Raw genomic sequence first — 27,907 nt, forward strand, 5'->3', positions numbered from 1 at the left:
CCCCATGTAGACAAACCCCCGTTTTTCTTCAGTTTGATCATTTATTTCATCTTTGATTATGTAACAGTGTATGTATGTGTGTCCTTTGTTAATCAGGCCTGTATGTGACACGTGAATCCAAATACACCATCTGAAATGTGTGGACAGAGACCAAATTACAATTTTGGTACAGCAATCCATAAAACCGAATAAAATGTCCATTCAATTTTCAATATTATCCTTGAAAAGGGTGATCAATATCGCAAATTACGAACAGGGGGTACAACTGGCCTTTAACACGAGAAGAAACCAGTCTATATTTTTATCCAAACTCAGCAACACTGCATCCGTCTCCATTCCAAAAACAAATGTTGTGGCTAGCTAACAAGTAGCTTAGCGAGGGGAGTAGAGAAGGGGGATTTTAAAGCCTCAACCCATGTAATATGTCAAACTCCATCTAAGAAACAATCATTTTGACGGTCTTCAATTAGAAAAAAAAAAAAAAAAAGAAAGTCAGATACCCCCGAGTTACTCAAACTCTCCATCAAAATCCAGGTTACAAATGATCGACTGAACATCTTCAATTCCAGCGAAATCTCAACTTTGAACCCCCGTTGCTTGCATTTAAAGACTGATAACATTACTGACGTATCAGTAGTTTTGAGGATCACTTGCACGCCACATTTACTGGTGGGACCCTCTGGTTCGGAGAAGGTCTTAGGGCGATTTTCTACAGAGAGGTATATTTACTGATTAAAACAAGGCCACATAAAATGGCAGCATCTTAAATGGACTTCATCATAACAATTCTCCTCATACAAGAGAGGCTCAGGTTGGGGCAAGCAGATATGTCATTACATCAGCGGCATAGCCCAGGTCTCAATGTGAGAAAGCTGACACAGTGGACTTTGCGTGCCTCTTCAATATCGCTTTATGATAAAAACTGATTCAGTCTCTGTTTTATGTTAATAAAATTACTTTATTCTCCTCCTCTCCTCCCCGTTCTTCTTCTTCGTTCTTCTCTTCAGCATTGTGGAGTTAAAAGAGAGAGGGGGCTGATTGGGTCGGCTCTAGCGGTGTTCGCCTCTGTTGACCGGTGGGACGTCTCCATGCAAACTGCTGCTGCTGCGGTTTCTGCATTAGTCCTTCTCTGGCACCAGCTTCAGCACCTTGCCAATCGCAATAGTTTTGCCTGGAAAGGACGACGAGTTGAAACAAATGAAGGAAGGATTGGAACTTTCCATTCCACAAAGCTCAAGTCATAAGTCTGGGATGTAGGAGGATCAAATATGGATAAACTTATCACCGTCTCTCTTGCTCTCTCTCTCCTTCTGACTCTGCCTTGGAGTCATTCTCCTGACATAATTTCCTGCGCTGCTTCCAGTAACAGTTTATTTTCATAGGAATTTTCCCAGTAAGAAGCTCTTGGCACTCTCAGACACATTCATCTACCAACTTGGAGACTGCAGTTTCTCTTACACCCCACAAAGAGGTATCCTTCTCAGGTTCCTATTGGCTGACTGGACTCTTAGCCACTTCCTGTCCCTTGCCTGCGCCTCTGCCTTTCTCTCATACACACACAGCCTCCTCACCTTCATCTCGCAGTGTGAATCGTCCCATCTGAGGGAAATCTTTGAAGGTCTCCAGGCAGATGGTTCCTGCAGCACGGAGCCTGGCGATGCACACCTGGTCCTGCTTGACAAAGCGTGGCCGTGTTTTACTCTTCTCCCCCGTCTTCTTGTCCACCAGACAGATTAAGGCCTGCGGTCGGGATCGAAGGAAACACTCGGAGCTGTCAGAATACTACATAACATTTCAGTCCTTTATTTGTGTTTCGAAAGCACAGTAAAATCAAAGACGTTCCGAAAGCCGGAGCACAAAACTTACTGTGATTTGTACTTCCTCAATGCAGGTGTGGATGTGTAGGACAGCGTTGTAACCGGGGCATATGATCGATTTATGTTCGATGATGACGATCTGAAAAATCAAACAACACAAGAAAGCGAGCAATGTTAGCAATATTAGCGTTAACAAACCACATACAGGGAGAACACAAACTATCCAAACCACGGGGTCTTCCCTACTGTTATGGGTCAGTGTTAAACATCCATATTATCCCTTTATGTGGGTTCACCTCTTTCGCCCGGGCAGCCAACCCATGTATTTCCAGGTTGGTGGCCCGGTCTGAAAGGAGGTTTGGGCTCCAGTGTACTCTGGGTTTTTACCTGTGCGTCAAAGGTGCGGCCGGAGTGGCAGAGGTTGTCGGAGTTGCAGAGGATGAAGCCGGGGAGAATCTCCTCTTCCTCGATGCCCTTCAGACGCAGCTTGAGGTTCTCCCCGGGCGCCGCGTCCTCGGTCTCCACGTCATCGCTAAGCAGACTCAGCACCTCCACAGTGTGCTGACGACGGCCAGATAGAGACCAACAGATCCAAGTCACAGCCGGCAGGAACATCAACCAAACCAGTATGGGTGTTTGTATTATATATATCATGAGAATTTTCTGGATACCAAAACTTTGAACTTAAGATATCACAGCAAAAAAATTCTACAAAGTATCAAAACAATTACTGAATAATTTCTATTCTTAAAGCAGAGACCTTACCCTGTTCGGCATCATGACCAGCTGTTGTGCTTTACTAATAGATCCTGATTCCAGCTTCCCAAGGACCACTGTTCCCATGTCCTACACACACACACACACGCACACACACACACACACACACACACACACACACACAAACACACACACACGAGAAGGGACCGGCACACTCTTATGCTCAAACATGGTGTATCACATAAACACTATTATGTCCATTTCCACTACCGTCTCTGGTTTTGCCCTCTCTCTGGTTAATGAGTGAAATCTACTGTGGCAGTTTTGGAATAAAAGTCTAATTACTGTTGGTCACTGATGACACATGGTTGACCAACTTCAATGAATCCGAGTAACATATTCTTTTCATCCTGCCTCTTCCACCACTTGAGTATAAGCATTAACATCATAACGTGCCATAGTGTTTTTTTTTTTTTTTGGATTCCCCCCCTTTTTTTCTCCCCAGTTGTACTTGGCCAATTACCCCACTCTTCTGAGCCGCCCCGGTCACTGTTCCACCCCCTCTGCTGATCCGGGGAGGGTTTCAGACTACCACATGCCTCCTCCAATACATGTAGAGTCACCAGCTGTTTCTTTTCACCTGACAGTGAGGAGTTTCACCAGGGGGACGCAGCGTGTGGGAGGATCACGCTATTCCCCCCAGTTCCCCCTCCCTCCTGAACAGGTCCCCCGATCGACCAGAGGAGGCGCTAGAGCAGCAACCAGGACACATACCCACATCCAGCTTCCCACCCTCAGACACAGCCAATTGTGTCTGTACATACACCCGACCAAGCCGGAGGTAATTCGAACCGGAGATCCCCATGTAGGTAGGCAACGGAATAGACCGCCACGCCACCCTGACGCCCGTCATTAACATATCTTGATGTTACTGTTGTCAGATGACTGCACATCTATAAAAAATCGATTCGATCAAGGGTCACAAAATGCTAACTGGCTTATCAAGGCCAATGGTGATTTCAGGGCTGTTAGCATTTTGTTAGCCTCGGTCAAATGACTAGGTTGTGTAATCCTATGACAACAGAAACGAAGACGTGTCAGTGACAACACCCACTTAGACGAAGGGGAAGTAGGTTGGCCATGTCTGCAAAAAAATGTCAATAGACAAATTACACAACATCACTCTAAAATGAGGACATTAACAGGAATGGGATCTCATTTCAACGCCTCTAGTTGAAGTAAAAATATGCAAAATAAGCGTGGCTGATCCATACAATGACTGGCACCAGCCCTTCGCCATCATCATGATGCACCCCAGTAGTCATAAAGATCCCACGATAGCCATTTTCTCTACTCGGCTTAATCCGATGATCGTCTTCCCTTTAATGCATTGGACTGCTCACATGACCGTTTCAAACCAAGCCTCAACACGCACTGTTAGCTCGCCTGTTGTCCCCACAACCCACTCCTGCCGAAAGATACTGTCAGATAGCACATAGGGTGCTGTATTAACCGGTGAGACTCGAGCATCCAGAATCCAGAAGCAGTCTTCTTTTTTTTTGGATTTTCCCCCTTTTTCTCCCCAATTGTACTTTTTTGCCAATTACCCCACTCTTCTGAGCCATCCCGGTCGCTGTTCCACCCCGTGCTGATCCGGGGAGGGCTGCAGACTACCACATGCCTCCTCCAATACATGTGGAGTCGCCAGCCGCTTCTTTTCACCTGACAGTGAGGAGTTTCACCAGGGGGACGTAGCGCGTGGGAGGATCACGCTATTCCCCCCAGCTGCCCCTCCCCCCTGAACAGGTGCCCCACCTGACCAGAGGAGGCGCTAGTGCAGCGACCAGAACACATACTCGCACCCATCCGCAGTCACGGCCAATTGTGTCTGTAGGGACGCCTGACCAAGCCGCAGCTAACACGGGGATTCGAACCAGCGATCCCCGTGTTCGTAGGCAACAGAATAGAGTGCCATGCCACTGGGACGCCGATCCAGAAACGGTCTTAATGCATACGAAAAAGGAAGGCAATGTTAAAAGTACAGGAGTCTACCACAGAAGCTAATAACAATTCATCATTATCATGGCTTCAACTAAAATATCAGGGGGATTATGGCTCCGGCCATTACTGCGAAATGCCTCGTCTAGACCACTCAATGATAACCAGCTCCTCATGACCTTACGAGACAGTCCCATTATGGAAGATCTCCTAGTCTAGTACTGACTACTGGGTCTCCTACACAGCAGCCGGAGGCTCTTATACAACCACAGGAGAAAGGGAGAGAGGGGGATAAAGACACGGGGAGGAAAATAACTCAAATGGAGAGTGGGAGGAGGGAAAATGGCCTATAATGGGAGAAGAAAGGAGATGAGGAGCAGATAATTGAGTGTATTCTCTCTCCCACTGGTGTCATATATTTATGCTACTGACGAAGCTTTGATATATGACACATAAGGTACCCTTCAGCCTCCTATGAGATGCAATGGGTTAACCAATACCGAACTGGTATGCACTAATGTTCAAATATCAGGGAGGAAGTTTCACATTGGAGTTTATGGACTGCCTGCTGCATCCCTATACAGATGCCGCAGGACTACCTTCCTGTTAATACAGCGATTCTTTGTAAATCACACCACTATATGATACCCAGAGATGAGAATGTGTTGGATAATTGTGTGTCAGAGGAAACCCAGAAATCATTTCATTCCATCAGCATCTGGGGTTTTTCCCTTCTTTCAAATCTACACCTTTGATATAACAGATAACAGAGATCAGAGCAAAATCATCTTGGAGAGAAAATGGCTGTAATGTGTGTGTGTATTCCTGGAGGGACGCCCAAGGTCTCCTCTGTACTGTATATCTACACTTCACGTTGAAATGACAGAGTTCTGAAAGACCTGCACTATCATTTGGACTTGCGTGCTCAACCTGAAGAATAAATAACATGAAAGCCGACCGTAATAACTTTGTCTGAAAGTCACCGATGACCTCAGGACAGTCTCGTGGAGATGATGAGAACAGTCTTCATGTTGGCCTTGGCTCAACCGCTGCCTCATCTGGCAGTGTAACCAGTTCCTTCCTCCCTGTGTTGCTCCAGCATGTTTCCCTGTGGGGCGTCTGGGTAGCGTAACAGTCTATTCCGTTGACTACCAACACAGGGATCGCCGGTTCGAATCCCTGTGTTACCTCCGGCTTGGTCGGGCGTCGCCTACAGACACAAAGTGTCTGTGGGTGGGAAGCTGGATGTAGGTACGTGTCCTGGTCGCTGCACTAGCACCTCCTCTGGTCGGTCGGGGTGCCTGTTCAGGGGGGAGGGGGAACTGGGGGGGGGGAACAGTAAGACCCTCCTACACGCTACGTCCCCCTGGTGAAACTCCTCACTGTCAGATGAAAAGAAGCAGCTGGTGACTCCACATGTATCGGAGGAGGCATGTGGTAGTCTGCAGCCCACCCTGGATCAGCAGAGGGGGTGGAGCAGCGACCGGGAAGAAAGGCTCGGAAGAGCGGGGGTTATTGGTCGGATACAATTCGGGAGAAAAAAAAGGGTAAAGCCAAAAAAGTTCCCTTGTTTGGAACGAGGGGATTTCTGTCCACTCCCGCCGCTCATGTTAGATCTAAATGTGGAGAAAGACGTGACCGTGAGCAGGCCAACACCTATGGGAGTCCTCTATGAATACAAGGGAGAGGATTGTGTGAGACGTGTGATGACTTACAAGTTACGACGAGTCATTTTAGAGTTGAAACAACCTTTAAATGATTTTACCCAAATTCTGTGATGTAATTCAACAATGCGTGCCGGTACAGATGTCCTCTCTCTCCCATGGTCTCTGACCCAAGTTGACCGCCTGTTGACCTTCTTGCCACGATAATACAAACGGGAAACTAACGCTCGACTTTCTGCTGCTTACCTTGTACTTGTCTACGATGGGAAGCCTGACTGGTCCGTCGCTGGATCTGGTAAAGTTTGGCAAGTTGTCCAGGTGGGGGATGAATGGCAGACCCCTGTCAGAAAACACAAGATGAAGACATTCCATCATAGTGACCAAAAGAGAGGGATCTAATGAAGTGGACTGTGGACATTTACACTGAAAGGCTGACAGGAAGGTTGAATTTTAAGGAGAGGGTCATCTAGAAATAAAAGATCTTTTCCACTGCCTCAGCTTGTGGAGGGCGCCACAAATCCCATATCAAATACAGTTTTTCACTGACGTATTCCTGATACCTCGAGTGATCATTAAGGTAACAGTTTTAAAAAGGTACCATCACTAAAATTTAGACTTTATCATAACAAAAAAGAAAAAGAAAAGACAATCATGTATCAAGAGGATGGAAAGAGCTGGTGATCCATAACAACTATAAAACGATGCCAAGCGCCGAGATTTCGGACTTTCAAAACCTGGTTCCAGCCCCGGATCTTTATTTTGTCACATTAATCTCACTGCATGTTTCAACTTTCAGACATGGAGGAGCCCATTTAGCAACACAACACTAAAGAATCCAAAAAAAGCCTTTTAATCCGCTAGAACAAAAGTCATGATGAATGCTGCTCATAAGTAAAATAAATTGTAGGTATCATTTTTGAGAGGTGGAGAAAATTTCGCTGCTATAAAGGGATAAATTTGGATGCCGAGTTGGCCATGCAACCTTTGGACAGGTAAGCAGCATTATCATAAAATATATAGCCGAGTGTGGTTAGTTAAACATATTATGGTGTTTTATAACGATATGAAAGTATGTATCCTGAAAGCTCTGAATGGCAACGACAGCATTGGTTAACACGGTCGCCTCACAGCGAGAAGGTCCTGGGTTCGAGCCCCGGGGTAGTCCAATCTTGGGGCTCGTCTTCTGTGTGGAGTTTGCGTGTTCTCCCCGTGTCTGTGTGGGTTTCCTCCGGGTGCTCCGGTTTCCTTCCACAGTCCAAAGACATGTAGGTCAGGTGAATCGGCCGTACTACATTGTCCCTAGGTGTGAATGTGTGTGTGTCAGCCCTGTTATGGACTGGCGGCCTGTCCAGGGTGTCTCCCTTCCTGCCGCCCAATGACTGCTGGGATAGGCTCCAGCATCCCCGCAACCCTCACAGCAGGATAAGCGGTTTGGATAATGGATGGATGGATAACATGGTTAGTTATAAATATTGTAAAGTGTTTTCTTTGGAGACTGGGGTTCGAATCCAGGTCAGCGCGAGCCTCCAGTAAGAGCCCTCAGGCTTAGACTCCTAATAGTGTACACAAGCCTACCTCGGAACATGAGTGAGAGAAATATAACTACAGCCATACCGGCTTGGATAACAAGCCGGTATGGTCCACATCAGGTGTTGGGGAACCATGGCAACCTGGTGACAAGCAGGCTACTGGAATAAGACATCCATAGACATGGACAGAGCATGGAATTGATGGAGTGCTACTACACCAGCAGCCCCAAAGAGAGGGGTCAGATGCAACATATGTGGGAACTATGGTTGGATAGGAGACCAACGTCCACACTGACCAAAAAGCAACTGGTAGCGCAACGCTCAAACATCTTCAATAAAAGGAAGCGACTATCACAGCTGGAGATTGAGAGGCTCCAACAGAATGGACATATGACTTGACAACATGGAGAGCAGCATGGAGACGAATGGCTGTCCCTGAGGCAGGAGCACAGGGTTTAAGAACTAACTGACCAACCACAACAGCAGAATCCACAGAGCTGAAGATGGGAATCATTTCGACTGCGACCGATTCCCACGGCTCGCTGACAAAGTCCCATCAGAACAGATGCTAGCAGATGTTAACACAGCACTACTCACTAACTATCTCCACTACCAACATCACAGAACCCAGTGAGCTTGTATGTACTACTGCAACAGTAATCCTGGAGATGCTTGGGTACACGATTAAGAACACAAGCTGCAGAAAGTACCCTCCATGTGGGAGAAGGCTGGAGGCTAAGATCAGGGCAGCCCGGCGAGACGTGAGCCGGCTAACAGAGGTGCAGAAAAGAGTGATGAAAGACAGGTCTTGGCTGAAATAAGAAAGTATTGCAAGTTATCCATAAGTGAGACCCTGGAGACTGCAAAACAAAGAGTCACAGTCTGGCTGCTAGGCTGAAGAGACACACCAGAGAAGCCGAGGCCAAGAGAACAGCCTAAATGACCCGTTTTCCAAAGAACCATCCAGAGTGTACTCCCAGCTACAGGGGAACAATAGCACAAGAGCAGACCCACCCACAACTGAGACAGCGATACTGGAAGGATTTACAGTCAGGTTCATAAGTATTTGGACAGTGACACAAATTGCATCATTTTGGTTCTTTACGCCAACACAATGGATTTGAAATTAAATAATCACGATGTTCTTTAAGCGTAGACGTTCGGCTTTAATTTAAGGGTTTTATCAAGAATTTTGTATAAGCCGTGTAGGAATTACAACCATTTTTAAACATAGCTCCCCAATTTTAGGGGCTCAAAAGTAATTGGACAAACTAATACACTCATAAATTCAATTGTCGTTTTTAATACTTGGTTGCAAATCCTTTGCAGTCAATGACTGCCTGAAGTCTGGAACTCGTAGACATCAGCAGACGCTGGGCTTCTTCCCCAGTAATGCTCTGCCAGGCCTTTCACTGCAGCTGTCTTCAGTTCCTGCTTGTTCTTTGGGCATTTTGCCTGCAGCAAGTGAACTGCATGCTCAACTGGATTCAGGTCAGCTGATTGACTTGGCCACTGCAGAACATTCCACGTCTTTGCCTTGAAAGTCTTGGGTTGCTTTCGCAAGTGTGCTTCGGGTCACTGTCCATCTGCACTGTCAAACACCGTCCAACGAGCTCTGAAGCATTTGGCTGGATCTGAGCAGATAATACAGCCCTATAGACTTCAGAACTCATCCTGCTGCTTTTGTTAGCAGCCACAAAAATAAATACATGGGCTCAAGTTCCATTGGCCGCCATAAATGCCCACGCCACAACGCTACCTCCATTATGCTTCACAGATGAGGTGGTATCCTTTGGATCACGAGCAGTTCCTTCCCTTCTCCATACTCTTCTCATCATTCTGGTGCAAGTTGATCTTTGTCTCATCTGTCCGTAGGATGTTGTTGCAGAACTGTACACGCTTTTTTTTTAGATGTTTTTTTTTTTAATTTTATTATTATTATTTTATGCAAACTCTGCTCTGGTTTTCCTGTTTTTGAGGCTTACCAATGGTTTAACATCTTGTGGTAAACCCTCTGTCTTCTCTTGACTTTAACACAGATACGCCTACCTCCTGGAGGGTGTTCTTGATGCGGCCAACTGTTGAAGAAGGGGTTTTTCTTCAGCGGGGAAAGAATTCCTCTGTCATCCACCACAGCTGTTTTCTCTCTTCCAGGCCTTTTGGCGTCCCTGAGCCCACCAGTGCGTTCTTGCTTTTTAAGAATGTACCAAATAGTTGATTTATGCTACACCTGATGTTTTTGCCATCTCTCTGATGGGTTTGTTTCGACTTTTCAGCCCAATGACGGCTTGCTTCACTGGCAGTGACAGCTCTTTGGATTTCATATCGAAGAGTTTACAGCAACAGATTCCAAATGCAAAAAGCTGCACTCGAAATCAACTCTAGACCTGCTTACCTGTGAATGAAATAACGAGGGAATAACACACACCTGGCCATGGAACAGCTGAGTAGCCAATTGCCCAATTTTGGTCCCTTAAAAAGGGGGGAACCACATATATAAAGTGCTGTGATTCCGACACTGTTCATCCAATTCGGATGAAAATACCCTCAAATTAAAAGGTGAAAGTCTGAACTTTGAACTCATATTCATCATTCATTCATTCATCCCTCCATTATCCAAACCGCTTGTCCTTACTCAGGGTCGCGGGGATGCTGGAGCCTATCCCAGCAGTCACTGGGAGGCAGGCGGGGAGACACCCTGGACAGGCTGCCAGACCATCATAGGGCTCACACACACACACACACAGCCACACCTAGGGACAATTTAGTACGGCTGATTCACTTGACCTACATGTCTTTAGACTAGAAAGGAAACTGGAGCCCCTGGAGGAAACTCATGCAGACACGGGGAGAACATGCAAACTCCACACAGAGGACGACCCCAGGGGTTGGACTACCCCGGGGCTCGAACCCAGGACCTTCTTGCTGTGAGGTGACCGCGCTAACCACTGCGCCACCGTGCCGCTGGTAGACAGCCAAAATAACAATAACTTTGTCAATGTCCAAATATTTATGGAGCTGACTGTATATTAAGGGTTTCACAGAAGAAGTTGACTATCAAAACCGCTAGTCAACACTGTTGTAGACTAATCTCATCTGTGGTTGTAGCATTTTGTGCAGTAATGGAGCAGTGGCAATGCACCTGCAGCAGATATGCAGCTGGGGGCGCTGTGGGTAGGTGGACTTACAACTTAGGTTGTTGTTGAACATAGACTTGTTTGAACAATCATTTTCTACATTATGCCATGTTAAATAAAAAGAATTTAAGGTATTAAGAGGAAAGACTCCCGCTATCTCTGTATTTTGGTTTAACGGGTGACCACGTTAACTGGTGACTTCAGTGACGGCAGCTGTTGAAAATACAAACAGAACACGTGGTGTCCTCCTAAAATCCTTTAATTTTACTTTGATCGATTTTAAATACACACTTAACTATGTTTAATATCTACGCTAAGCATTTACGTAAGTTAAATTGTGCTCAGCAAGACTCATTCACCTCTCGTAACGGTTCTTTTTTTGGGGGGGACCCCCCCCCCTTTTCTCCCCAATTGTACCCGGCCAGTTACCCCACTCTTCCGAGCCATCCTGGTCGTTACTCCTCCCCCTCTGCCAATCGAGGGAGGGCTGCAGACTACCACATGTCTCCTCCGATACATGTGGAGTCGCCAGCCACTTCTTTTCACCTGACAGTGAGGAGTTTTACCAGGGGGATGTAGCGCGTGGGAGGATCACGCTATTCCCCCCAGTTCCCCCTCCACTCCGAACAGGCGCCCCGACCGACCAGAGGAGGCGCTAGTGCAGCGACCGGGACACATACCCACATCCGGCTTCCCACCCGCAGACACGGCCAACTCTGTCTGTAGAGACGCCCGACCAAGCCGGAGGTAACATGGGGATTCGAACGGAAGATTCTCGTGTTGGTAGGTAACGGAATAGACCGCTATCAACGTTTCTTATAACGTGGGAAACAAACCGCAGCTGGCAGCAGCTGTATATTATACCCTTATCCTCAATCAAAAAGTCACCCATATTCAACCATTCGCTAGCTGCTCTGCTAATCTGTTTTCCTCACTAGACGCTAGCTGCTCTGCTAATCTGTTTTCCTCACTATTTCCCCCACTAGACGCTAGCTGCTCTGCTATCTGTGTGTACCTCACTAGACGCTAGCTGCTCTGCTATGTTTTCTTCACTAGACGCTAGCTGCTCTGCTGTTTTCCTCACTAGACGCTAGCTGCTCTGCTATGTGTTTTCCTCACTAGACGCTAGCTGCTCTGCTATGTGTTTTCCCTACTAGACGCTAGCTGCTCTGCTATGTTTTTTTCACTAGACGCTAGCTGCTCTGCTATCTGTTTTCTTCATTAGACGCTAGCTGCTCTGCTATCTGTTTTCCCCACTAGACGCTAGCTGCTCTGCTATCTGTGTTTACCCCACTAGACGCTAGCTGCTCTGCTATCTGTTTTCCTCACTAGACGCTAGCTGCTCTGCTATCTGTTTTCCTCACTAGACGCTAGCTGCTCTGCTATCTGTTTTCTTCACTAGATGCTAGCTGCTCTGCTATCTGTGTTTACCCCACTAAACGCTAGCTGCTCTGCTATCTGTTTTCCTCACTAGACGCTAGCTGCTCTGCTATCTGTTTTCCTCACTAGACGCTAGCTGCTCTGCTGTTTTTTTCACTAGACGCTAGCTGCTCTGTTATGTGTTTTCCTCACTAGACGCTAGCTGCTCTGCTATGTTTTCCTCACTAGACGCTAGCTGCTCTGCTATGTTTTCCTCACTAGGCGCTAGCTGCTCTGCTATGTTTTCCTCGCTAGACGCTAGCTGCTCTGCTATGTTTTCCTCACTAGATGCTAGCTGCTCTGCTATCTGTGTTTTCCCCACTAGACGCTAGCTGCTCTGCTATCTGTGTTTTCCCCACTAGACGTTAGCTGCTCTGCTATCTGTGTTTTCCCCACTAGACGCTAGCTGCTCTGCTATCTGTTTTCTTCACTAGACGCTAGCTGCTCTGCTATGTGTTTTCCTCACTAGACATTAGCTGCTCTGCTATGTTTTCCTCACTAGACGCTAGCTGCTCTGCTATATGTTTTCCCTACTAGACGCTAGCTGCTCTGCTGTTTTTTTCACTAGACACTAGCTGCTCTGCTATGTGTTTTCCTCACTAGACGCTAGCTGCTCTGCTATGTTTTCCTCACTAGACGCTAGCTGCTCCGCTATGTGTTTTCCTCACTAGACGCTAGCTGCTCTGCTAATCTGTTTTCCTCACTAGACGCTAGCTGCTCTGCTATGTTTTCTTCACTAGATGCTAGTTGCTCTGCTAATCTGTTTTCCTCACTAGACGCTAGCTGCTCTGCTGTGTTTTCCTCACATTGAAAATCCCTCTTGTTGACGACACCCTTTAATTTACATAATGTAATTTACATAATGTAGGACAAAAAGGACCAGATAAATATATACTGTATTGAACATTCAATTTAAGACAATTTAAGACTTTCAGGCTTTTCAACAGCTGTCGTCACCATGACAACCACAGACGCACTCGGCTGAAAGTCACCAGTTAATGGCAAGTGTACATCACATGACTCTTAAAACCTTTTAAAAATCCTGTAAGAGGAGAGCAGCTCACATCTAACGACTGTCTGAAGACGGTCTTTTAAAAACCATTGCTGATAAAGTGCCCACAAGGCGATTTAGGAAGGACCAAGAATCGCAGTGGGGGCGCACAGCACAGGATTTTTCCAAGCCCTCGCGCCGTTACAACAATTTGCCATGGCAACGCAGTGTGCCGGGACCTTCATCAGCATGCGTCAGCGCAACCGGTCCTGAGAAGCTGATTCTCTTTAAACAGGCGAGAAAAGTTCTGCAAACACCTTCACAAAATAATGCCCAACTGCTAGCTAATGTGGTATTTTGATTATACACATGTAAAAGTAGGAGGGCTGCGGCGTCCAGAGGCAGTTAAGATAAGTGGGAAGAGGGTGCTCTTTGGACGGCGGGAAAACGTCAGAATAGGGATAATCAAAAAAGCGGATCCAAGGTACTCTTCCAAATAGAATAAACAGCTTTAATAGTTGGTTAGTTCATAATAGAACCAATTAAAAAGCCACAGACGGGCAATCCACACGATCACGTGCGCCACTGCACGTCCGACAGGCCCCCCAAAAAACCCATTTTGAAATGATCCGGTAGGCCGCCGACAATTTCCACACTGGAGCGGGGCAGAAAAATCCTGTCTTTGACCATCTCATGTTACAGGACTGTTAAAACTGACAGACTCGGGATGTTGCAACGATTTCTCAAAGATTATTCTGCAACTGTGAAATCAGTCATAGTTCCGTCGGGGACTTAAAATCGGGCCAAAAGTGGGCCGATGTACACTAGCCTTAAAGCAGCACTGTGCAATTTTTTTTTTAAACTTAAAATAACAGCTTCAACATCATTTTGATGGTACGCTGACGTCACCATCCTAGGAAAAAAAATAAAAAAATCACTCGCAGGAATTCGTACGCACTCAACCCAAGTTACACAGTGCGAGACCAGGCGTTCGGGGTGCGGAGTGGGAAGGAAAGAGGCGCCGTTCTCCCCTGTCAGTGTACCATCAAGACGATTCTGACGCTGTTAATTTAAGGAAAAAAAGTTGCATAAGGTTGCTTTAACACAGTCACTAGCTAAGCCAAAACACCTGCACGAAAGCAGTCGTGTTGTTACTGCAGTCAAACAGTATCGCCAAGCCTACCAACACGGGGATCGGCGGTTTGAATCCTCGTGTTCCCTCCAGCTTAGTCGGGCGTCACTACAGACACAATTGGCGCTCGTCTGCGGGTGGGAAGCTGGATGTGGGCATGTGTCCTGGTTGCTGCACTAGCGCCTCCTCTGGTCAGTTGGGGTGCCTGTTCAGGGGGAGTGGGAGCTGGGGGGAATAGCGTGATCTCTCACATGCTACGTCCCCCTGGTGAAACTCCTCACTGTCAGGTGAAAAGAAGCGGCTGGCGACTCCACATGTATCGGAGGAGGCATGTGGTAGTCTGCAGCCCTCCCTGGGTTGGCAGAGGGGGCGGAGCAGCAGCCGGGATGGCTCGGAAGAGCGGGGTAATTGGCCAAAAAGTACAATTGGGGAGAAAAGGGGTGGGGGGATAGTATCTCCAGCTCAGACAGGCCTGGTCGAGATTCAGTCCAATCAGATTGAGGCTCATTTGTTAACAGCCTCTCAGAGCCAATTGAGGACTCTGCTATTTCACCTACCACCCCCACCCCGCCAGGGTTGGTCCCACCTACATTAGTTAACCCTTTACTGGTTGTATTCGAGACCTTTTTGATGAGAATTGATCGGGGTTTTTTCGTTTTTGTTTTTTCGCAACTTTTTTAGTTGAAATTTTACAATCAAAATGTTACGCGGACATATATGTGGTCAAGAATTGATTGTTATCGGGTGGAAAAAAAAATCTCCCGCAATTAATTGACTACTTTTTGGGAGTACTTGACGACTACTAAAATGTAGCAGTCGTGAATGCCGTACATATATTATATATACATATATTATGTGTGTGTGTATATATATATATATATATATATAAAGCAGGAGTCCTTAAGGATGACTGACAGGACTTACGTGTACCAAGTGCATTCAGGTACTGGGTCCTTGAGGTTGGCCCCTGTGAGTCCAGAGCAAGGCATGAAGTGGATGTCTTTCTTGGGGTTGAAGCCCACCTTTTTTAGAAATGGCACCAGCTTCTCCTTACACTCCTCATACCTGACGGACAGGAAGGAAAACCACTGCTCATTTTCAATAATCACACCCAAAAGCAGTCTGTCCATCAGCCACACGTAGACACACATACACTTTCCCCTGGGATTATAGCCCACCCCCATAAATTTACCAACACACACACACGTCTTGTTTTTTTTTCTGTTGTTTTTGTGTAATCTCGGCTCTGTAACTTTTGTGCAAGTTCCTCCTCAGTGTGTTTACCTCTCAAGACTCCAGTTGACGGTGGGGTCGTCCATCTTGTTGATCAGGACGATGAGGTGTTTGACCCCTGCCGTTTTAGCGAGCATGGCGTGTTCCCGTGTCTGACCGCCCTTCTCAAAGCCCGTCTCAAACTCCCCTTTTCTGGCTGAAATCACCTGTAACGGAAATGAGACCAGAATAAAAACACGACTCCCTCCCACAATCAACAGCAAAGAAATGTGTTTCTTTGAGGATCACTGATGAATCTAGGATCCAGTTGATATTATGTATGTTATGTATTATATGCTGCGGGTCGGAGGTCAAATGGGACTGTCTGTTTAAGATGACGACGAGTGCAGCTGGGTGTTGTTTTTTTTTTATTCCCACCCCCCCTGTTTTTTTCTCCCCAATTGTACTTGGCCAATTACCCCACTCTTCTGAGCCGTCCCGGTCTCTGCTCCACCCCCTCTGCCGATACGGGGAGGGCTGCAGACTACCACATGTCTCCTCCCATACGTGTGGAGTCACCAGCCGCTTCTTTCCACCTGACAGTGAGGAGTTTCACCGGGGGGACGTAGCACATGGGAGGATCACACTATTCCCCCCAGTTCCCCTTACCCCCCAAACAGGCACCCCGACCGACCAGAGGAAGCACTATTGCAGCGACCAGGATACATACCCACATCCAGCTTCCCACCCGCAGACACGGCCAACTGTATCTGTCGGGACGCCCGACCAAGCCGGAGGCAACATGGGGATTCGAAGTGGTGATCCCCGTGTTGGCAGGTAACAGAATAGACCACTAAGCTACCCGGACACCATCATCTCATCTCATCTCATCATCAGCCGCTTCTCCGGGGTCGGGTCGGAGTGGCAGCGAGCTAAGTAGGGCACTCCAGACGTCCCTCTCCCCAGCAACGTCGCCCAGCACTTCCTGGGAGATCCCAAGGTGTTCCCAGGCCAGATTGGACATGTAGTCCCTCCAGCGAGTTCTGGGTCTACCCCGGGGTCTCCTTCCAGTTGGACGTGCCCGGTAAATCTCCAAAGGAAGGCGCCCAGGAGGCATCCTGATCAGATGCCCGAACCACCTCAACTGGCTCCTTTCAATGCGAAGGAGCAGCAGCTCTACTCCGAGCTCCCTCCGGATGTCCGAGCTCCTCACCCTATCTCTAAGGCTGAGCCCAGACACCCTACGGAGGAAACTCATTTCAGCCACTTGTATCCACCATCTCCCCCTTTTGGTCACTACCCAAAGCTCATGACCATAGGTGAGGGTTGGAAGGTTGGAAGGAAGACTGACTGGTAGATTGAGAGCTTTGCCTTCCGGCTCAGCTTCCTCTTCACCACAACGGTCCGGTACAACGTCCACATTACTGCTGATGCTGCACGCCACGCACCCGGACGCCACGCACGTAAAACTACCTTGATGGAGACGGGGCAAATGTCTCTCTCTTTCTCTGCCTGCCCTTCACACACTTGTCAGATCAACACAACACTCCTCCAGGTACAACGGTGCACAGACCGTCAAACGCCAGTCTGTACAAGAATGTGTTTTCACAGGTTCAGACTTGTCAGTGTGGTCGTCCTCGCTTCACTATAACAGTTTTACAAAAGTATTTTGGGTGAACTAACATTACTTGGTTTACTCTCCATGAGCCCAATACCCATGGTTAGATTTCAACTGCCAGTAGCTATTACTGCTATTGTTTGTATGTGTGTGTGTGTGTGTGTGTGTGTGTGTGTGTGTGTGTGTGTGTGTGTGTGTGTGCACGCGCATCTTTTGTGTTGCTCAGTTAACAAAAATGGCTTCGGTCAACATTTTAGCGAGTGCCGCTTGCTGTTAGCTGGGCCTCAGAGAACATATAAAAGAATGGTGAATGGAAGTTTGCCATGAGGGACACAGAGACAGTGTATTGTGTGTGTTTGTGCGTGTCTGTTTGTGTGCGTGTCCAATTGTCAGTCGCCCCATCTCACCAGAACTGCCAAGTCAGCTTGCGACGCCCCTCCAATCATGTTGGGGACAAAGCTCTTGTGTCCAGGCGCGTCCAGGATGGTGAAATGTTTCTTCTCTGTCTCAAAGTAGGCCCTCCCCACCTCTACAGTCTTCCCCTTGTCCCTCTCCTCTTGGTTTGTGTCGAGAGCCCATGACAGGTACCTGTGGGACAGAGACAGGAAACGGCGTTTCAGCTGAGGGTTACGTGCTTCGTTTCAAAATTCTGTAGTTTACGTTTATATTATTTATCTTTTGTTCCCCCCCCCCCCAATTGTACTTGGCCAATTACCCTCCTCTTCCGAGCCGTCCCAGTCGCTGCTCCACCCCCTCTGCTGATCCGGGGAGGGCTGCAGACTACCACATGCCTCCTCCCATACATGTGGAGTCACCAGCCACTTCTTTTCACCTGACAGTGAGGAGTTTCACCAGGGGGATGTAGCGTGTGGGAGGATCACGCTATTCCCCCCAGTTCGCCCTCCCCCCTGAACAGGCGCCCAGACCGACCAGAGGAGGCGCTAGTGCAGCGACCAGGACACATACCCGCATCCGGCTTCCCACCTGCAGTCACGGCCAATTGTGTCTGTAGAGACGCCCGACCAAGCCGGAGGTAACACGGGGATTCGAACCGGCGATCCCCGTGTTGGTAGGCAACGGAATAGAGCGCTACGCTACCCGGATGTCCTAGAGGTGGATTTTGTAGTTCGGTGCATGTTCAGTGATACGTGGACGGTAGCAAGACCAGGATATGGCGGCCAACTTGTCCACCTCAACTTGCAGCGGGTCCTTATTCAACACTGTAATTACACAATATGACTCATTTGGGCTGCTTCACGTCACAGCTTGACGTTATTCTGAGCAATAATAGAAAAACATAGCATGTCAAATGACAGTTGAGTCTAAAACCGTGTAAAAAAAAACAAACAACATAGCTCTGGCTGACATTAAACAATGCCTTTGACTAACTTTTCAGAACTACATCCATTTAGCGAACGTCACCAGCGCTGTCGTGTACATCACGATGTTACAACTTGCAGTGGTAAGACACAACAACGGTGTCGCAGGGCTGAGCTTCATGGCTCCCTCTTCCAGGCGTCCCAGGTAACACAACTGATAATATCCCTCGGCGGGGAGCCGGTGGGGGTAGTATGTCCCACCATTGAACTGATGCCCCCTTTCCACCGCGTGGTACTGGCTCAACTCCGCTCTACTCTACTCCACCCTACTCGCTTGACTTTTGGGGATTTCGTTTTCCACTGCAGATAGCAACCCCAAGTACCCCACTCCTCCAAGCCGTCCCGGTCACCGCTCCACCCCCTCTGCCGATCTGGGGAGGGCTGCTGAACAGGCGCCCTGATTGGCCGGAGGAGGCGCTAGTACAGCGATCAGGACACATACCCACATCCGGCTTCCCACCCGAAGACACGGCGGACACAGTTGGAGGTAACACGGGGGATTCAATCCGGTGAGCCCTGCGTTGATAGGCGACGGAATAGGCCGCCACGCCACCCGGACGCCCTGGATTTATTTTTCATATGACATGATTACCTGGCTACAACCGCTGCCGCCATTATCACGGGAAAGTCTGGACATGACGCCTCTTATACAAGCGCTTCAGTTACCGCCAACTCTCGAGAGACGCTACGAATTTTCAGCCAGTAGTGTTGCCGTTTGTGAGCTGGACTGAGGTTTTTCCGTCATGTCCACCAGCAGCAACATAGAACGCCTTTTAGCGTGTGACCTGCCGGCGATATTATGAACCCTACATAGCCCTCGCCAAAATCCCGTACCCTGTCCCAAATCTCGCGAACGGACGCCGGATTTCCGCTGCGTTGCTAAGGAAACAATCAACTATCAACTCGGTGCGAAGCAAAGCTAACGTTAGCTACCTTCAATTTTGTAATTTTGTATTTTTCGCAATTTTGGACAGCTGGCTGCTTTTGTAATTTTTGACTGCTGGCTGTCAACAACAGAACGGAGGTAAGTAACGTTAGTTGTCTGAAAATGAACATATATCTACTAAATAGACTTTCTCACATTTAAGAAAGCTGATCAGTAAGTTGTTACCTGTGTATAAATGTAAAAGTCATATTACTACAATATAGGAGCTCGTTTTGTTTGTAGTCATGATAAGGGGTGAAGTATCCTATGCTCAAACGTGGAGCAAGCAAAGATTGAGTTAAAAACGTTAATGTTGATTGTGGATAACTTAGACAGGTTAAATTGTGGGTGTACAGCGTTTCCTTGATGAGCGCTAACCCCATAACAACATATTTTCGCGTTGCTACGGTGGCGCACACGTGACAAAGCCAGAAACGGGATTTTGGCGAGGCCTATGTAGGGTTCATAATATCGCGACCTGCCGCGCTGATTCACGGCCAATAGGGAAACTCCCACTTCCGTGTTGACCAGTGACGTCGTTAGTCAGCCGACCAATCATGTACCTTCGGCGACATCGCTGGTCGCTGCTAGTTGGAACTCGGCGGCCATCCGACCAACGGCGAAACTCCATCGCTCTCCCGGGCACTCGCTCACGGACAACCGCATGTGTAGGGCCGGCCCCGCTGCTGTGGTCCAGCCAAAAATATTAAACGTTTTTTCTTATAATTTATTTCTATTTACCGTATTGATCCCCGTAGGGGAATTATGCTCTGCGTTTAACCCATCCTAGCTGTGTAGCCGTCCTGGGTAGGACGTTAAACTGCAACCGTCGGGCACCCCCACTTCAACCCTTGGGTTGTTGTGAGGAGGGAGTGTGGACACCCAGCAGGACTGAAAACAAAACCTGTCAAAGGGCGGATGAGATAGGGACCACCAGGTATGCCCCCTACTGAAACACAATATCAGCTGTGCTCCTACGAACTCCATAGGTTACGTAACTAATGATGATGATGATGATGATGAGCTGTAGCTAGGAGCAGTGGGCAGCGCCCGGGACCAACTCCGGTTCATCTTGCCATGCCTCGGTCAGGGGCACAAACAGGAGTATTCACCCTAACATGCAGCACCCGCAGAAAACCCACCGCAGACACGGGGAGAACATGCCAACGCCACACAGGGGCCGACCCGGGACGACCCACCAAGGTTGGGCTACCCCGGGGCTCGACCTTCTGGCTGTGAGGCGACAGCGCTAACCACCGCACCACCGTGCCGCCCAAAATCCACTCACAAAGGACACCGATAGGATGCCAGGCAGGAAGAAGTGATAACCAGAACCAGGAATTCCACCGAAGGAACACCGCCAACAATCGGAGATGAGCCCAAGTCCCTTTACAGTCACATGAAAAACAAAATCAACTCCCTGTCTCACCATGTCTCTCTGTTCTTCTCTTTTGCCTCTCGTTCATACTTCTCCAGTGTCCTTTTCTCCACCATTCCTGTCAAATACCTGAAACAGATTTAAAAACAAAACCGAGGGCTGACAACACGGCTGATGAACAATCCCGGGTGAAATGAACGCACACGGATGAGAAAGCAAACGTGGAAACGCAGACCTGAGTATGAACGAGATTCACGTGTCGGAGGAAGCGTGACGTTACGAGACAGATGCACAATGAATAACAGAAGACAAGGGGATGTAATCACTCACATGATCTGTCCACCGATAGTCGATTTACCAGCATCTGAAAGACAACAAGCAAAAACAAAAATAAGTTATACTGGACAACAGCTGATGTAATCTTCTTCAAATTTTAAAGTTTTTAAATTCCCCCCCCCCTTTTCTCCCCAGTTGTACTTGGCCAATTACCCCACTCTTCCGAGCCGTCCCGGTCGCTGCTCCACCCCCTCTGCCGATCCGGAGAGGGCTGCAGACTACCACATGCCTCCCCCGATACACGTGGAGTCGCCAGCCGCTTCTTTTCACCTGACACGGAGGAGTTTCACCAGGGGGACGTAGCGCGTGGGAGGATCACGCTATTCCCCCCCAGTCCCCGAACAGGCGCCCTGACCGACCAGAGGAGGCGCTAGAGCAACGACCAGGACACACACCCACATCCGGCTTCCCACCCGCAGACACGGCCAGTTGTGTCTGGAGGGACGCCCGACCAAGCCGGAGGTAACACGGGGATTCGAACCGGTGATCCCCGTGTTGGTAGGTAACAGAATAGACCGCCACGCCACCCGGACGCCCCACAGATAATTCACTTTAATGCTGACATTTGACATGATGGCGGACACGACGGGGAACAATCAACTCACGAGTTTTGGTTTTTCTCGTAATCTAATCAAATGAAACCAAATCTTCACCAGTTTGTCTCGGTTGTCCACACGTGGAAATGACGGTCTCTCTGAACACAAACACATAAGCATCACGTTCCTGTTTTCTAACCCTCATGGTTTCATGTCACTTGGGGTTTAACTTGGACCGACGCTGTACTCATACGGGCAGGCGACGGGGGCGGGAGGAAGTCCTTCCCATGGTGAAGGACTTTCCATTCCATGGCGTTTCCATTGCATCCTGAACGGCAGCTTGCAATGGAAACGCCAACAAGTATGGCAGCGGATCACAGCAAACACGCAGACACTGACTTCAGCGTGCAAGCATGGTCGCTTATACTCGGTCTGAAAAGTCGAAGCGACTTAACAGCCACCTCATAAGGTTGGTGTAAGCAAGCTTAAGAGGGGCGCTGATTTTCTTTATACCAGTGAGGAAGACACAAGGCCTGCAGAGTCTGTGTCCTATTCTTTGAGATGCTTTATTGATCCCCGTGGGGAACTTCCTCTCTGCGTTTAACCTATCCTAACTGTGGAGCCGGGAGCAGTGGGCAGCCACCGTGCAGCAGAGGTGTAAAAACCAGGTCCAGAAAAGTAAAAGGTCAAACCAAGTTGTTTGCTCCCCTCATGCACTACACCAGCAGATTCTAGTCAACACCGCTCCTCAACTAGGGAGGGGAAACTAGCTCATGAAATCAGCTGGTTGGAGCAAATACACAGTTTGGACATTTACTTCATGGACCTGGTTTTTACAACTCTGCCGTGCAGCACCCGGAGACCAACTCCAGTTCATCTTGCCGTGCCTTGCTCAGGGGCACAGACAGGAGTATTAACCCTAACACGCATGTCTTTTTGATGGCGGGGGAAACCGGAGCACCCGGAGAAAACCCACCGCAGACACGGGGGAGAACATGCGAACTCAACACAGAAGACCATCTCGAATGACCCCCCCCCCCAAGGTTGGACAACCCCACAGTTCGAACCCAGGACCTTCTTGCTGTGAGGCGACAGCGCTAACCACTGTGCCGATTTGCTCACGTACCGATACACCCACACTCATCCACCGCGCTTTCAGCTCACAGTCAAGCTAGCTTTCTACACTTCTTCTTTCAGCTTGTTCCCCGTTTCCCAGGGGCCGCCACAGCGGATTTGACAGTTTCCATCGGTACCCTGTGAGGGCACAGCACCGATGGTGGTCGTTGTTAAGCCGGGCCTTGACCGATCCAGTATGGTCTTGTCAATCCACATAATGATCTGGCAAAATGTTATGTTGCATGCCCTTCCTGACACAACCACTAACCCTGTGGACTAACCCTACGGTACAAAGCTAGCGCCCTACACTCATCACCCAAAACAGCACGTAGAAACAGATTCTGCGTGAACTGTAAACAGGGACACAACTTTAGGTTTCTGAGAGGGAAAATTAGCCCTGTCTGAGACCTTTTACCTCCAGACAAACTACTGGCGACCAATCATTCCTCAAAAATCTGTCTGGACAGTTACGTATTCATCAGCAAAACCAGCAAGATTTTCTCACAAGCCAGGTAATGTGCCTTAAAACCTCTAAAGATCTATACAAGACCACATTTAACAATACCGAAGACCTTTTAACGCCCTGAATGAAGACAATACATCTTACTCCCCCCACCCTTTTCTCCCCAATTGTATCTGGCCAATTACCCCACTCTTCTGAGCCGTCCCAGTCGCTGCTCCACCCCCTCTGCCGATCTGGGGAAGGCTGCAGACTACCACATGCCTCCTCTGATACATGTGGAGTCGCCAGCCAATTCTTTTCACCTGACAGTGAGGAGTTTCCCCAGGGGGACGTAGCGTGTGGAAGGATCACGCTATTCCCCCCAGTTCCCCCTCCCCCCCGAACAGGTGCCCCGACCGAACAGAGGAGACGCTAGTGCAGCGACCCGGACACACACCCATATCCGGCTTCCCACCCGCAGACACGGCCAATTGTGTCTGGAGGGACGCCCGGCCAAGCCGGAGTTAACACGGGGATTCAAACGGCGATCCCCGTGTTGGTAGGCAACGGAATAGACCGCCACGCCACCCGGATGCCCACAGAATACGTAATAATCTCTAATAGTTCATAATCTAGGTCACGGTGGTACAGCAGAAACAGGAACACTAGAAAACACATCAGATGAAACGCACCCACGTGACCGATGAAGACCACGTTCACGTGCTCTTTCTTGGGCGCATCCAGTTGGGGTGGGGCCACTTTGGGCAAGGGAATCTCCTCCTCTTCCTCCTCCATCATCTCCTCACTCTCCTTCTGCTGGACGCCTTCTTCACAGGGACTTCCTGCCCCTTGGACCGCTTCATCCCCTCCTCCTCCTCCTTCACCGTCGCCTCCACCTCCACCCGGCTCCTCCTTTTGCTCCCACGTCTCTTCTTCTGTGGTCATGTCGGCCTCTGTTCCTCCGTTCTCCACTGAAACGATCAGCCAGAGGTCAATTACAATACCCGAGGACACTACCACAGTACACCAGTATGTAATGTGCACACATCAGTTCAGCTGACAGCTTCCATTTAAAGTCTTCCTGATATAAGATTGTGATGGTATATCAGATGATATTGGAATATGACAATTGTTCAGCACTTGACTTATTAATTTGGGTTTTGTAATCTCTCTCTGTGTTAATTTTCTTAAAACCAGCATATGAAAATTCAACAACAGTTTTTTAAAGCTCCACAAAAGGCTGCTTCGAAATAGGGGACGCGTGATATTGAAATTTTTGACGATATCTGATAAAATGATTTCCACGCTTTGTTGCGGCTGATCTTCGTTTCGTTACAATCCCACCATGTGTGACGGCGTCCAGCAGTGTAGTGTATCTATTATTCTACTGTAACTGTACATGAAACACCGCTTTATTACTACCTGTCCTGACATACTACTAAACACCGTGTCCAAGTGTCCGCATTCACTGAGGGAATTGAACACAAGTGACTTTAAATGAAATGGAGGAAACACATCACATCCACCTTGGTAGAACATTTTCAGACATCTTTGTACATTTGTTCGACAATATGTCGACCCTTAAAGCTTCTCTGTAAGATGCGACTATCACACCGTCGCCTCGAGTCCAAACTATTTGTTGTAAATATCAATCTGACCTGCAATTCTTTGTGGGCTGTGATGTGACGCATCTTTCCATTAACACCTGTTGTCACACGACATGATGCGTCATCATATCGCTGCGATGTATCAGGCATACATTTGATATTTGTCCTGATACTGATAACACTTTAATTCAAGCCCATACTGACGGGCTTCGCAATACTTTGTGCACGCATCATAAAATCTTGATGACATTTGGATGAAATTATGGTTTGTAAGGGTGCGCACAGTGCACGGACAGATGGGGTGAAAGATCGCTTGTTTATTGCGAGACATAATTCTGCAGGTGCCACTGAACCCAACTGGCTGACCTCCGGGTCTCAGATGTCTTCGTGCAGCAGCCAAACCCACTGTTATGACCAGCGTGGCTCCGGGTATTATGGATATTGAATGTACAGGGAGGAATTAACGAAAGCCACTAGCCAGATGCCGGCAAATTTTGGTTGACATTTTCTACGAGGTACGGTACGTGTTCTTGCCGGTGAGCACGCCAACAGCAAGCCCCATGTTTTCCAAAAGCTTGAGACATGAGTTTGCTTCCCTGAGTTCAACATTCAAACAGCTCAAGTTCAAACATTCAGGGATGCAAAAATGATTAGATGAACACCCCCACTTGCCGCCAATCCGCTAATCACAAAGGCCTTGGCAAAGACACGTAAATCTACCATAGATCTACATAGATCTAGATGGTTGCCATGCTGTCCTGTGATTGGTCCCGTTATTCAGGGCAGGGAGACAGTGATAGAAGACTGTGACAACATGGAAATCGAATCAATGGATCAATCCGAGGAGGGAAAACGAATGAAACGAAATCCGCTGAGTGCAGGGGGAAAGCGCCTCTCCGTGGCAACACACAAATAAACCTTCCATATTCTGAGCTATGAAATTACACAGCCCGGCAGTCTGGAACGAGACTAGCTCGCCTCTCGGTCCCTAACATTTACGCTGCAATTTGCCTAAAGTAGAACACACTGAAGCTGCGATGCCACAGATGTGCCTTGCCTTCGCCCGAGACTCTGATCTGCAATCATCAGCCGCAAGCGTGTGTTGTTTGGACAGGGAGGAAGAGATGCTGTATTGCCAAGTGAAGCTGACAAGGGGGTCTACAACAGACTTTTTTCCCCCAAACACTTTCCCCCTGTGACATTCCTCATAGCTCATTCTCGGTGACTCTTCGGGGCTATGGGCTCAGAGTTTAGAGGTAAAAAACAAAAAAACAAAATCAGTCCAGTGTAACAGGAGGAGAGGTTGCAGAGTAATCTGGGAACACCTGAAACCAGCACATGCAGTCTTGTCTGGCACTGAGCCACAGGCAGGCAGGCAGGCCAGGGTCTTTCATACATCCGCCTGTAAACACATTCAAAACGCCCTGACCGAGCTCTGAAACCCGGGCTTGAGGGGGGGGGGGCGGGGGGTTCATGCAGCGCTTGATAAATCTCCCCGTGTGCCAAATGGGGGCCGCCTATTTTAGGCATTGACATCTGAGGTTGCATCATACCATAAGGCCCCAAACTTATCCATATGGTTTTGCAGGCGCCTGCCCCCCCCTCCCCCCCCCAAACTTGGTGTTGGCAACTTCCGGCCGAGACTGAGTCTAACGGCAAAGCAATGGCGTGGATGCGCAAGGTTCAAGCACCAACACACAAAACCGTGAGCGCCGGGTTTCACGGGGGTCTAGGCTGCACCGGGTTTGCACTGGGGCTTGGCTTGCAGGTGAAAGGTGGCCTTGACATGTCGCCCTGGCTGCAGGAGAACGAGAGGACCAGGCCGGCGCTGCTGTGGTGATTCACAGCCCCGCCGGCCTGGCGGGCGGACCAGTGGACCGTACGACGAGGCTGCGAATGCTTACCGACTGTTTCCGCCACCTCCATGCTGGTAACCGGATCAGAGGCACCTTCCGGGGGAGAGAGAGAGAACACCATTTAGGAAACGTGTATACATGCTAAGGCGGGTGGCGTCGTCTGACGACCCGGCTCAGATGCAGGGACACATGCGGGACTTGTTGATCTGGTGTGAAAAGCACGGCGTGCCATGCAGCCTGCACGCCGAGCTGCAGCCAGGCAGCCAGCCAGCCAGGCAGGCAGGCTAGCCGTTAGCCGGTTAAGCTAAGGGCTAGCCTACCTGGCTGCCTTCCTGGCTGCCTGGCAGCCAGGCAGCCAGGAAGGCAGGTAGGCAGGCAGGCTAGCCGTTAGCTTAACCGGCTAACGGCTAGCCTGCCTGCCTGGAGGCTAGCCGTTAGCCGGTGAAGCTAACGGCTAGCCTGCCCGCGCTAACCGCCTTCAAACACGCCGGCCGAGCGTGGCAGACCCACCGTCCGACAGCGGGCTCTTCGCCCCGCCGCCCTGCAGGAAACTCGGCACGAACACCGGGGCGTTGACGTTGGGCACGAACGGCTTGGCGTTGACGTTGAGGGCGGTGAAGGCGGCGTGGAGACCGGCCGCGGCGTCCGGGGCCTCGGCGTCCTCCTCCCAGGAATCCGGGGCTGTGTCTCCCGGCTCCATCGCGGCTCCTTCTCCCGAAGTTGACAAGCCCTCGCGGCCGGGTAACTTGAGGCTGGCGTGCGGCTGGCTGGTGCTGCGTTCAGACGCCGGATGACATTATTTAGTGGAGTTTCCGCTGCTTCCTTTGTTTTTTGGGCTCCTTTTTTTGGGGGGGTGGGCTTTTTTTTGTTTTTTTGCGCCTTGTTTTGAGGAGCGTATGGATCCGGCGGCCGACGCGAGGTGGTCTCAGCGGCTGCACTTCCCGAGCTGACCGCTGGGGTCCGCTGGTCCCCCCCCCCGCCTCAGCTCGGCGGCGGGGCCCTTGTCCGGGAGGCGCCTGGGTGGCAACACGGGGGCGGCGGTATTTAAGGGTCGACGCTGGAAGTGTTCTTCGGATGAGCGGAGCCATTGAGTTTTGG

General features: G+C 49.1%; 1 protein-coding gene across 1 annotated transcript; it reads right to left on the minus strand.

Annotated features, from left to right (window-relative positions):
* Positions 1-27,736, minus strand: gspt1 (G1 to S phase transition 1). The gene is made up of 14 exons (XM_056296656.1): positions 27,320-27,736; positions 26,858-26,902; positions 24,039-24,317; positions 21,247-21,280; positions 20,968-21,045; positions 17,642-17,822; positions 15,689-15,843; positions 15,329-15,469; positions 6,443-6,536; positions 2,583-2,663; positions 2,205-2,378; positions 1,867-1,956; positions 1,572-1,740; positions 1-1,171 (listed from the first exon to the last, which is right to left on the minus strand). Exons 1-14 carry the CDS (start codon positions 27,507-27,509, stop codon positions 1,119-1,121), a joined length of 1,764 nt encoding a protein of 587 aa, XP_056152631.1. The 5' UTR covers positions 27,510-27,736; the 3' UTR covers positions 1-1,118.
* Positions 27,737-27,907: the final 171 nt, after the last annotated feature.

The sequence above is a fragment of the Lampris incognitus genome, chromosome 17 (assembly GCF_029633865.1).
Source record: "Lampris incognitus isolate fLamInc1 chromosome 17, fLamInc1.hap2, whole genome shotgun sequence".
Taxonomy (NCBI): domain Eukaryota; kingdom Metazoa; phylum Chordata; class Actinopteri; order Lampriformes; family Lampridae; genus Lampris; species Lampris incognitus.

Coding starts and splice junctions, on each gene's coding strand:
- gspt1 (XM_056296656.1), bottom strand. CDS start 27,509: ATGGAGCCGGGAGACACAGCCCCGGATTCCTGGGAGGAGGACGCCGAG. Junction 15,470..15,688: donor GTCAACTGGAGTCTTGAGAG/GTAAACACACTG, acceptor CCTGTCCGTCAG/GTATGAGGAGTGTAAGGAGA. Junction 1,957..2,204: donor GCCGCACCTTTGACGCACAG/GTAAAAACCCAG, acceptor TTGATTTTTCAG/ATCGTCATCATCGAACATAA.